This window comes from Salmo trutta, chromosome 12, assembly GCF_901001165.1.
Source record: "Salmo trutta chromosome 12, fSalTru1.1, whole genome shotgun sequence".
Lineage (NCBI taxonomy): Eukaryota > Metazoa > Chordata > Actinopteri > Salmoniformes > Salmonidae > Salmo > Salmo trutta.
In genome coordinates, this window is record NC_042968.1 from 94,243,463 (window position 1) to 94,255,962 (window position 12,500).

General features: G+C 44.6%; 1 protein-coding gene across 1 annotated transcript in view; it reads left to right on the top strand.

Moving 5' to 3' along the window:
- The window catches only part of gbe1a (glucan (1,4-alpha-), branching enzyme 1a), a gene marked incomplete in the record, with an annotated part of 159,816 nt that overhangs the window by 61,714 nt on the left and 85,602 nt on the right, over positions 1–12,500 (top strand). Inside the window, 1 exon segment of the mRNA XM_029770386.1 lies at positions 11,791–11,881. Within this exon segment, the coding sequence (XP_029626246.1) occupies positions 11,791–11,881 (91 nt within the window).

A 12,500-nucleotide genomic window follows, 5' to 3' on the forward strand; every position in this document is an offset into this window, starting at 1 on the left:
GTGTTAGTAGAACAGGTTTGTGAACTCAGCCCCAGGACCAGCTGGATGAGGGTCCTGAGGCTTCAGTGTGTTAGTAGAACAGGTTTGTGAACTCAGCCCCAGGACCAGCTGGATGAGGGTCCTGAGGCTTCAGTGTGTTAGTAGAACAGGTTTGTGAACTCAGCCCCAGGACCAGCTGGATGAGGGGACTCTTTTCTTTGCTCAGCTCTTGGCATTGCAGGGCTTGGTAATGATATGAGAGGGGGGTCACTGTATTTTAGATGTTTCCAAAACTTAATTGCTCTTTTTTGAGTTTTTATTATTAGTGGATATTGGCCTAATTCTGCCCTGCATGCATTGTTTGTAGTTTTCCTCTGGACACGTAGGAGAATCTTACAGAACTCTGCATGTAGGGTTGCAATGGGGTGTTTGTCCCATTTGGTGAAATCTTGTTTTGCAAGTGGACCCCACACCTCGCTGGCATAAAGTGCAATTGGTTCAATGACATATTCAATTAGTTTTAGGTATTTCAATTTGAATTTTTAACGGTGTAGAATGCCCTGCATGCTTTCTCTCTCAGTTCATTCACTGCCTCATTAAGGTGTCCAGTTGAGCTTATATTTAAACCTCAGTAATTGTAGTGTGTACAGTACTATATATATTTAAACCTCAGTAATTGTATTGTGTACAGTACTCTATATATTTAAACCTCAGTAATTGTGTACAGTACTCTATATATTTAAACCTCAGTAATTGTAGTGTGTACAGTACTCTATATATTTAAACCTCAGTAATTGTAGTGTGTACAGTACTCTATATATTTAAACCTCAGTAATTGTAGTGTGTACAGTACTATATATATTTAAACCTCAGTAATTGTAGTGTGTACAGTACTATATATATTTAAACCTAAGTAATTGTAGTGTGTACAGTACTATATATATTTTGTACCAATTGAGAACTTTAGTTTAATTCCCTGAGATCTGGATCTTCTCTGGAAAATCATTATTTTAGTATTTTTGGGGGTTTACTCTCTGTCTCTGTCTCGTCAGAGTGCATGCTGGGTGTGAGTCGGGAAGCAGGAGGGATTGTTGGAGCGACTGGAATTCTTTTCACTCTATTGTGTTTTGGTGTGTGTGTGTGTGTGTGTGTGTGTGTGTGTGTGTGTGTGTGTGTGTGTGTATATATGTATATGTATAGATAGATAGATAGATAGATAGATAGATAGATAGATAGATAGATAGATAGATAGATAGATATATATGATATATGATATATGTGTGTGTGTGTGTATATATGTATAGATATAGATGTGTGTGTGTGTGTATATGTGTATATATATGTATATGTATAGAAATAGATATGTGTGTGTGGGTGTGTGTGTGTTGTGTTGTTGTAAGGTTATATTTGTCTCTCTGTCACTAAGCACGTGTGTAGGGGTGGTGGGATAGCTGAGGTTGTTTTTCTCCAGGGCCTATCCAGCGGGAGGGGCTGGTTGTCATGGCCACTCGTGGAGGTTTGGAGTTTGAAAAATGTAGTCGGCGGCATAGGGGTGAAGATTCCTGCTGCGGGTGGGTGTTCGGGTGGTAGAATGTAGCTTAGCAGTGGATACTATTATTGGGTATGATTCGGGTTGCAAAGGGTCGGGAAAAACTACCCATGGTAAATTTCTGGAATTTTTCTGGAATTTTTACATGGGAAGTTAAGCCCTGGAATTTGTGGAATTTTTGTTTAAATTCATTTAAAAAAATTGTTTATAACAGTGAACCTTTTCTGTGTGATACACATAAGGCAATTCTAGGTCTTGTGGCATATTTTAGTTAAACTATCCCCAATTCAATGGAGTTACAACCCTCTGCATGCACAGTGTACTCGTCCATCACATGTACAGCTGATTCTCAAGATCTTTCACTCTAATGAGATGCTATTGAGCCCACACTACTACACTGTCTGAGCCAAGGACTACATGCTTTCTGGTAAGTTATGATTACAGTACTGGGTGGGGTGAATTTATTTTATATGACATACATTATTTTTTTGTTAACTAGTAAATTGTAGCCTACAGTAAAGTGTGTTTTAAATAATTTGTAACTTGTTAACAATTTCTGCTAGTTAGTTTTTGCTACCATGTGTGTTTTAGTATGGTTCAGCCTGCTAACTGAGGAGTGTTAATTCACCTGTTTCCATACATGTTTCATTTAAAAACATTTATCTTACAAAGGAGTTGTTTAATCTAACTGCTTAAATATTTATCTGTACATGGAATTGTGTATATATGTTTTTTTTTTTTACTCAGTGTTTTCAAATCTTTACAGGAAAATGCCACAGGCATTATCTGATGTGTGGAGACATTTCACTGCAGCTAATGTAGAAGGAAAAGCTGTGTAAATTTCCAAATGCTGTGCCAAATCATATGTGAAGAATGCAACAAAGATGCAGAATCATCTGGCCAAGTGCATAAAGTTCCCTCAGCGCTCACAACAAGCAACCTCTGACAAAAGCCCCTCTACTTCTATTGGAGGTGAAAATGATGAATCAGACACCTTATCGATAGCAACAGCTCATGGTCCTCCTGGAATCAGAAGTTTTTTGACTCAATGGAGGAACGTAGTCAGAGAAATGCTGATGAATGTCTTGCTCGAGCTGTGTATGCAACTGGTTCACCTCTGATGCTCACAGGCAATGTGTATTGGAAGAGATTACTGAATGTTCTTCGCCCAGCAGACACCCCTCCAACCAGACATGCTTTATCTACTCATTTACTGGATGCAGAGTTCAACAGAGTTCAAGTGAAGATCAAGCAAAATCAGAGAAAGCGGACTGTATTGCAATCATCTCTGATGGGTGGTTGAATGTTCGTGGGCAAGGAATAATTAACTACATCTTCTCCACCCCTCGACAACAGACACACCGGTCTCTACATTACAGATGAGCTGAAGGCAGTCATCAATGACCTTGGACCACAGAAGGTATTTGCACTGTTGACAGACACTGCTGTGAACATGAAGGCTGCTTGGTCTAAAGTGGAGGAGTCCTACCCTCACATCACACCCATTGGCAGTGCTGCTCACGCATTGAATCTGCTCCTCAAGGACATCATGACACTAAAAACAATGGAAACACTCTACAAGAGAGCCAAGGAAATGGTTAGGTATGTGAAGGGTCATCAAGTTATAGCATCAATCTCCCTCACCAAGCAAAGTGAGAAGAATAAGAGCACCACATTGAAGCTGCCCAGCAACACCTGTTGGGGTGGTGTTGTCATCATGTTTGACAGTCTCCTGGAGGGGAAGGAGTCTCTCCAAGAAATGGCCATACCACAGTCTGCCGATATGGACAGCCCCATCAAGAGGATCCTCCTGGATGATGTATTTTGGGATAGAGTGGTAAGCAGCCTGAAACTCCTGAAGCCTTTAGCAGTAGCCATTGCACGGATTGAGGGAGACAATGCCATCCTGTCTGATGTTCAGACTCTACTTGCAGATGTAAGAGAAGAAATCCGTACAGCCCTGCCCACTTCACTGTTGCTCCAAGCAGAGGAAACTGCAGTTCTGAAATACATCAAAAAGCGTGAAGACTTCTGCCTGAAGCCCAAACACGCTGCAGCGTACATGTTGGACCCCAAGGCAAGAGCTTCCTGTCTGGTGCAGAGATCAACAAGGCCTCTGGTGTCATCGATGAGAGTAGTGTTGTGTTGCTGGGAGACACAGACTCCAGTAGTTCCTCTTATGAATCCGGCGTAGAAAGTTATACTTGCATTTGTTAGAGATGAAGTATAGAAGCGAGAGTTTATCTCATCATGGACAACCTTGTTTCTACAGTAATTGGATGCAAATCTCCTTTGCTGAAACATGGTCGTGTCTCATCGGAGACCAAGTGCACGTGATTTTAAAGAAGGATGCTGACGAACTGAATTAGAGCGTTCAGTTTTATGATTGACGGGTTTGATTATGTGTTCTACATTTCTACTGAATCAATGAAATGCTTTGCTTGTGGAAGAGATTTGGTGCGTTATTGTCCAGGGAATGGTAGCAGCTCTCACGCTAAAGCACCACTGAGAAGGGATGAACAGGACTAAACCAGGTTCAGGAGAAGGTGGGCAGATGTGGTGGGAAAAAGTAGGAAAGGAAAGCAGTTGAGGGGGGGTGATGGAAAATGAAGCAGCTGTTTTTAAATTACCGAGGAGGAAGAGGAAGAATTTAAGGGGTGATGAAGGTTCATCCTCAAAGGTTAATCCGTTGAGGATAAACAGGAAGTAGAGATTGATTAATCCGTTGAGGATAAACAGGAAGTAGAGATTGATTAATCCGTTGAGGATAAACAGGAAGTAGAGATTGATTAATCCGTTGAGGATAAACAGGAAGTAGAGATTGATTAATCCGTTGAGGATAAACAGGAAGTAGAGATTGATTAATCCGTTGAAGATGAACAGGAAGTAGAGATTGATTAATCCGTTGAGGATGAACAGGAAGTAGAGATTGATTAATCCGTTGAGGATAAACAGGAAGTAGAGATTGATTAATCCGTTGAAGATGAACAGGAAGTAGAGATTGATTAATCCATTGAGGATAAACAGGAAGTAGAGATTGATTAATCCGTTGAGGATAAACAGGAAGTAGAGATTGATTAATCCGTTGAGGATAAACAGGAAGTAGAGATTGATTAATCCATTGAGGATAAACAGGAAGTAGAGATTGATTAATCCATTGAGGATAAACAGGAAGTAGAGATTGATTAATCCATTGAGGATAAACAGGAAGTAGAGATTGATTAATCCGTTGAGGATAAACAGGAAGTAGAGATTGATTAATCCGTTGAAGATGAACAGGAAGTAGAGATTGATTAATCCATTGAGGATAAACAGGAAGTAGAGATTGATTAATCCGTTGAGGATAAACAGGAAGTAGAGATTGATTAATCCGTTGAGGATAAACAGGAAGTAGAGATTGATTAATCCATTGAGGATAAACAGGAAGTAGAGATTGATTAATCCATTGAGGATAAACAGGAAGTAGAGATTGATTAATCCATTGAGGATAAACAGGAAGTAGAGATTGATTAATCCGTTGAGGATAAACAGGAAGTAGAGATTGATTAATCCGTTGAGGATAAACAGGAAGTAGAGGTGGGGGAGTTTTCTTCTGGGGACGACAGCGATAGTGAGGCATCTGATGCGTCGCAACAAAATAGTGAGAGAAATGGGATGGAAGGGAGGTATGGGATTGAAAAGGTACCTCAATTTCTGAATTTGACAAAAGGGAAGAAATATATATATATGCAGCATTATAATTTAACAGATTTTTTTTCTCCTGAAAGTGAATTGTTTATTGAATCAGCAAAGTTTCTGATGTCAAAAATAACGGGGGTAGGTTTAACAAGCCCTGAAATCACTCGACTCAAGAAAGTGGTCACGAGAGTGACAAGTGATTTTTAAATTCTGAAGGAAATGAAAGAGTTCAGTTGCAGCCTTCACTCTGTAAATGTGTTTTCTGTCTCTTGCTGTCATTTTTTTCTCCAGCCACGAGAAATGTTAAGATTTCTTCTTTAAATGTAGATGATGGTGAGAGACGTTTAAAGAAGGAAGCCGTAGTGTATGAGTTAATAAAGGGAAAGGGAAGTGATGTGTTTTCTTCAAGAAACGCATAGTAATATGGAACATTACGTTGTGCAACAGGAGTAGTGTGGAGGGGGGGCAGGGGAGGGGAGGGGGGGGTCAGTGGAGTGGAGGGGGGGTCAGTGGAGTGGAGGGGAGGGGCCAGTGGAGGGGGGGGCAGTGGAGTGGAGGGGGGGGCAGTGGAGTGGAGGGGGGGGGCAGTGGAGTGGAGTGGAGGGGAGGTCAGTGGAGTGAAGGGGGGGCAGGGGAGGGGAGGGGCGGGGCAGTGGAGGGGGGGCAGTGGAGTGGAGGGGGGGGCAGTGGAGTGGAGGGGAGGGGCCAGTGGAGGGGGGGGCCAGTGGAGTGGAGGGGGGGGCAGTGGAGTGGAGGGGGGGCAGTGGAGTGGAGGGGGGGGGCAGTGGAGTGAAGGGGGGGGCAGTGGAGTGGAGGGGGGGGGCAGTGGAGTGGAGGGGGGGGGCAGTGGAGTGAAGGGGGGGGGCAGTGGAGTGAAGGGGGGGCAGGGGAGGGGAGGGGCGGGGCAGTGGAGGGGGGCAGTGGAGTGGAGGGGGGGCAGTGGAGTGGAGGGGAGGGGCGGGCCAGTGGATCGGGGGGGCAGTGGAGTGGAGGGGAGTGGAGGGGGGGCAGTGGAGTGGAGGGGGGGGGAGGGGAGGGGCGGGGCAGTGGAGGGGGGGCAGTGGAGTGGAGGGGGGGCAGTGAAGTAGAGGGGGGTCAGTGGAGTGGAGGGGAGGGGCCAGTGGAGGGGGGGGCAGTGGAGTGGAGGGGGCAGTGGAGTGGAGGGGGGAGGCAGTGGAGGGGGGGGGGCAGTGGAGTGTCCTCACTTAAAGTGGGCGTGTGCCTATCCTGTTCTGAAAAAAAGACTTTTGCCTTTGTCATATGAGGTTGAAGAGGTAGTTAAGGGGAGGTTACTGAAAGTTACAGAGAGATCACAAAGAACCTCATATAGACTCCAAGGACTTTTTATTAGATTTTTTTTTTAAAACGCCTTCTTGACCTGTGGTATTTGGCGGAGCCAACATGGAGGCACGAGACGACAATACACACGGGGCCCAAGTGAGAGAGAACACCATCTCTCTGTCCATGTTAGATTGATGCTCAAAACAATAAAATCTCTCAGGTCTGTAAATCAAGTGGGATAAACCCAGTGGGATTTTCTGATCATTGTTTAATGACATAAGAGGTTTACATTAACGCTGTAAAACCCACAAGTGCATACTGGCATTTTAATATAAATGTTATTGAGTGATGATCACTTCAGGAAATGTTTTAGTTTTTTCTGGGAGAGGTGGAGGTCTGAAGAGGCCAGTTTTCTATCTCTTCAACAGCGGTGGGATGGATATAGGAAACATCCAGATTCAACAATTCTGTAATCGATGCACCATGAACATCACCAGATCGATGAACCTCCCTAGAGTCTGAAATAGTGGAACTCCTGACGTTAGTTTAGACCACAGGAGATCGAGGCCATATTCAGGCACTCAAGAAGAAAAACAGCATCTCATTGGTAGACCTGCTGGGTATCAGAGCACAGGGGGTATTGGTAGACCTGCTGGGTATCAGAGCACAGGGGGTATTGGTAGACCTGCTGGGTATCAGAGCACAGGGGGTATTGGTAGACCTGCTGGGTATCAGAGCACAGGGGGTATTGGTAGACCTGCTGGGTATCAGAGCACAGGGGGTATTGGTAGACCTGCTGGGTATCAGAGCACAGGGGGTATTGGTAGACCTGCTGGGTATCAGAGCACAGGGGGTATTGGTGAGAAATACGTTTCAGGGAATCTCAGAAATGGATGCCTCATCCACATTTTTTTCTTTGGTTTAGAGAAAATGAATGGACAAATAAGAATTATTAATTGCCTCAAATCAGCTGTTGGACAAGAGCCCAAGTGGAATTAGAAAGAGGACAGTAGAGTTTTATGCTGAGCTCTTTTGGGGCTATGTTGGGAGAGGATTAGTTAGCAGTAGTTGAACGATAGTTTGACCGGAGGGTTACTACCGCTAAGCTGCAGAAGGGTTGTCCTCACCCTACTGCCAACAAAAAGGGTGACCCTAGGGAGGTGAAGAACTGGAGGCTGGTGGCCTTAATGTGCACTGATTATAAGATCCTGTCAAAGGCTTTGTCCAACAGTCTGAGGGAGGTGATGGGGCAAATCATACGGACCAGTCCTACTGTGTTCCCGGCAGGCAGATCGGGGATAACATTTCCCTGATTCTGGATTTTTTTGGGACGTCTCTAGGGCTATTGGGTTTGGATGCTGGTCTAATGTCAATTTGATCAGGAAAAGACATTTGACAGAGTTGAACATCAATACTTATGGGTCCACTTTGTAGGCTTTTGGTTTCAGCTCTAGTTTTACTGCCATGATCTGGGTGATATATGTTGACATTGAAAGTGTATTGAAAGTTAACGGTGGCTTGAGTGCTCCTTTTTTAAAGCGTGAGGGATTAGGCAGGGGTGTTCGTTGTCAGGAATGTTGTATGCCATTTGTTATAGAGCCACTACTAAATAACATTGAAGGGATGAACCTTTCAGAGGATATTGCTCTTATTGGTCTCTCAGCATATGCTGATGATGTCTTTAGTGAAAATCAAGCGGAGGTGGATATTTTAAGTCTCATTATTGATCGCTTAAAGGGAATATCCTCTCAAAGGTAAATAGGGGGCGAAAAAATTGTGCTTTACAGATTGGGAAATGGTCTGGAGGGATCATGGCTTTGCCAGGGGGGTTAGAATGGTATAAGGGAGGGTTGATGTATCTTGGGAGTGTACCTAGGGGATGAGAGGGACAATGGGGGGGTAAAACATTGGAATGGGGGGGTTGTAATGGTGGAAGTATGTTGTATGTCCTATAGGGGGTGCCATATTATTGTTAACAATGTGGTTGCCTCTGCACTGTGGCATCAGTTTTCATGTTTAGAGCCACCGTCTGACTTTCTGGCTAAGATACAGGCAATTACTGTAGATTTATTTGGGGATAAATATCCCTGGGTTCCACAAAGTGTTTTGTATTTGTCAAAAGAGGAGGGGGGGGGGCAAGGTCTTGTAGATTTGGCTAGTAGCTGCTTTTCCGGGTTTCAATTTATTTAAAGGTTGCTTTATGTTCCGGAAAATGTGGTGTGGAGAGGGGTGGCAGGTCTGGTATTACAGAAGGTAGGGGGATTAGATTTAAAGAAGGCTTTATTTTCAGTTGATAGTACCTCCGTTTTACAGAGGCCTTCTTAGGGTTTGGAGTATAATGAAGGTGTCCAGACGCACTAAGGCTGAGTCTGTTGCATTGGCTGCTGGAGGAACCTCTGGGGCAAGACTGGACTGTACATCTGAAGCTGTTCCACATTTCTCCAAGATGCTGCTGAAGGGCGAAAATCATCACCCCAAGGAAGTTAATGGACATGACTGTGCCCACGTTAACAGATGGGTGCCTGAACATTTGGGGGTGACGTCGGAAAGGATTGTCGGACAACTGCTGGGAAGTTGCAAGGAAGGCTCTGTCAGTAGAAGAGTGAATTATGCTCAAGAGTTACTACAAAAAGGCATCGGATGAAGACGCCCCATTTCCCAGACTAAGGATTCCACCCAATATCCCAGAGTCAGATAGAAAGGCTTTAGTACTGGATTTGAGAGGGATGGAAGAGCTGGGTTTGGATGAGGTGAATGGGAAGGAGTTATATAGGGGGTGTGTCAAGGTTTTTAAATAAAGATAAATAGAAAAGACACTCATTGGAGGGTAAAACTGGGCCTTGATGACAAGGTAAAGCCAGCATGGAGAGCACTGTACAAGCCACTGTTACAAAAGGGGACTGGTGATATGTAATGGAGGGTGTTGCATGGCATCATTGCAGTTAAATGCTTTTGTTTCTGTCATTAACTCAGATGTTGGAGATGGGTATCCTTTTTGTAATATAAGAGAAACAATTTTTCACTGTTTTTTAGGGAGTGTGAGAGGATAAAACCTCTCTTTGAAATACTAGAGTATTTTTGTTTACAGCTGTAAGGGAGATTTTCAATAACTGGTTTTATTTTTGTTATTTCAATACAGTAAACAACAGAAAAGAAAATGTCATCCGTTCTGTTTTATTTTAAGCTAAAACGTAATTTCTTCTGAGTGGGAAGAATAAGATAGACAGGATATGGTAAGGATGTAAGATGTGCTTTTAAAGGATTAGTAAAAGCAACAATAAAAGGGAATTTAGAGTTTTTCTCTGCTGTAAAAGACCTCCCATTGTTTGAGGAGAAGTGGGCGGTATGTTTTGTGGAGGGAAACTATTTATTGTTGATGAAATAAGATGGGTTTTTTTAAATTAAAAAACATGTTTTATATAAGAATGACATGTTTGTTGTTTAATTTCTGAAAAGGCGGTGTGCCATTTTGTGTTAATACTTTTGTATAAAAAAACCTCAAAACGCTCTCTCTCTGTCTGTCTTTCTCTCTCTCTGTCTGTCTTTCTCTCTCTCTGTCTCTGTCTCTCTCTGTGTCTGTCTCTGTCTGTCTCTTTCTCTCTGTCTCTCTGTCTGTCTGTCTCTCTGTCTCTCTGTCTCTGTGTCTCTGTGTCTCTGTCTCTCTGTCTCTCTGTCTCTCTGTGTCTGTCTCTCTATCTCTGTCTGTCTCTCTATCTCTGTCTGTCTTTCTCTCTCTCTGTCTGTCTTTCTCTCTGTCTGTCTGTCTTTCTCTCTCTCTGTCTGTCTTTCTCTCTGTCTGTCTGTCTTTCTCTCTCTCTGTCTTTCTCTCTCTCTGTCTCTGTCTCTCTCTGTGTCTGTCTCTGTCTGTCTCTTTCTCTCTGTCTCTCTGTCTCTGTGTCTCTGTCTCTCTGTCTCTCTGTCTCTCTGTCTCTCTGTGTCTGTCTCTCTATCTCTGTCTCTCTGTCTCTCTCGCTGTCTCTCTCTGTGTCTGTCTCTCTGTCTCTGTCTGTCTCTGTCTGTCTCTCTCTCTCTCGCTGTCTCTCGCTGTCTCTGTCTCTCTCTGTCTCTGTCTGTCTCTCTGCGTCTCTCTCTGTCTGTCTCTCTCTGTCTCTGTCTGTCTCTGTCGTTTCTCTCTCTCTCGCTGTCTCTCTCACTGTCTCTCTCTGTCTCTCTGTCTCTCTCACTGTCTCTCTCACTGTCTCTCTGTCTGTCTTTGTCTCTGTCTCTCTCTCTCGCTGTCTCTGTCTCTCTGTCTTTCTCTGTCTGTCTCTGTCTCTCTCTGTCTCTCACGATGATGTGAGCTAAGCTCTGGTAGTGTTGACCTGTTAAGGGAGCTCACAGCAGGGTCTTAGACGACCCCATACAGAGCGTGCACACACACATGGAGTTGGAGCACAGCTAAGCCCCCAGGAACTTGGTAGGGAGTCCACCCTTGGACGAATAAATGTCAGAAAGGGATGCATCCTCTCTCTCTCCTCCTTTCTTCTTCAGCCTTCCCCCCTCTCTCCTATCTGTGTGAGCGCTGCAGGGGTAAAGATGGCCATGCTGCAACACTTGGAAACACTATCTCTGTTTAGCCTCTTATCTCAGCCCTGTCTAAATCCCACAACTGTTGTGCTGTTCAACTCCTTACAGCGGAGAGTAGGGAGGTATTTCATCTAGAAACACGCTGTGAATACCCACAATACACCTTCTCCATTCAATTTACATCTGAATTATAACAGGTTATAATTGGCTTTGTCAGGTTATAACTGGTTGTCTGTCAGGTTATAACGTCTATGTCAGGTTATAACTGGTTATAATGTCTATGTCAGGTTATAACATCTATATCAGGTTATAACTGGTTGTCTGTCAGGTTATAACTGGTTATAACGTCTATGTCAGGTTATAATGTCAATGTCAGGTTATAACTGGTTATAATGTCTGTCAGGTTATACCTGGTTATAACGTCTATGTCAGGTTATAACGTCTATGTCAGGTTATAATGTCAATGTCAGGTTATAACTGGTTATAATGTCTGGCAGGTTATACCTGGTTATAACGTCTATGTCAGGTTATAACGTCTATGTCAGGTTATAATGTCAATGTCAGGTTATAACTGGTTATAATGTCTGGCAGGTTATAACTGGTTATAATGTCTGTCAAGTTATAACAGGTTAGAATGTCTTTGGCAGGTTATAACTTGTTATAAAGTCTTTAGCAGGTTATAATGTCTTTGGCAGGTTATAACTGGTTATGTCTCTGTCGGGTTATAACTGGTTAAAATGTCTATGTCCGGTTATAACTGGTTATGTCTCTGTCAGGTTATAACTGTGTCCAGTTGATGGCCATCATGGAGCATGCGTACTACGGCAGCTTTGGATACCAGGTCACCAACTTCTTTGCTGCCTCCAGGTAACACACACACAACCTCCAGGTAACACACACACAACCTCCAGGTAACACACACAACCTCCAGGTAACACACACACAACCTCCAGGTAACATACGCACACATGCCACACACAGCCTTAGAGTCACATATGAACGCATGCGACACACACATGTCCCCTGTGTAGCGGTACGAGTCCCCTGTGTAGCGGTACGAGTCCCCTGTGTAGCGGTACGAGTCCCCTGTGTAGCTAGCGGCACGAGTCCCCTGTGTAGCGGTACGAGTCCCCTGTGTAGCTAGCAGCACGAGTCCCCTGTGTAGCTGGCGGCACGGGTCCCCTGTGTAGCTGGCGGCACGGGTCCCCTGTGCAGCTGGCGGCACGGGTCCCCTGTGCAGCTGGCGGCACGGGTCCCCTGTGCAGCTGGCGGCACGGGTCCCCTGTGCAGCTGGCGGCACGGGTCCCCTGTGCAGCTGGCGGCACGGGTCCCCTGTGCAGCTGGCGGCACGGGTCCCCTGTGCAGCTGGCGGCACGGGTCCCCTGTGTAGCGGCACGAGTCACGGGTCCCCTGTGTAGCGGCACGGTCCCCTGTGTAGTGGCACGAGTCACGAGTCCCCTGTGTAGCGGCACGAGTCCCCTGTGCA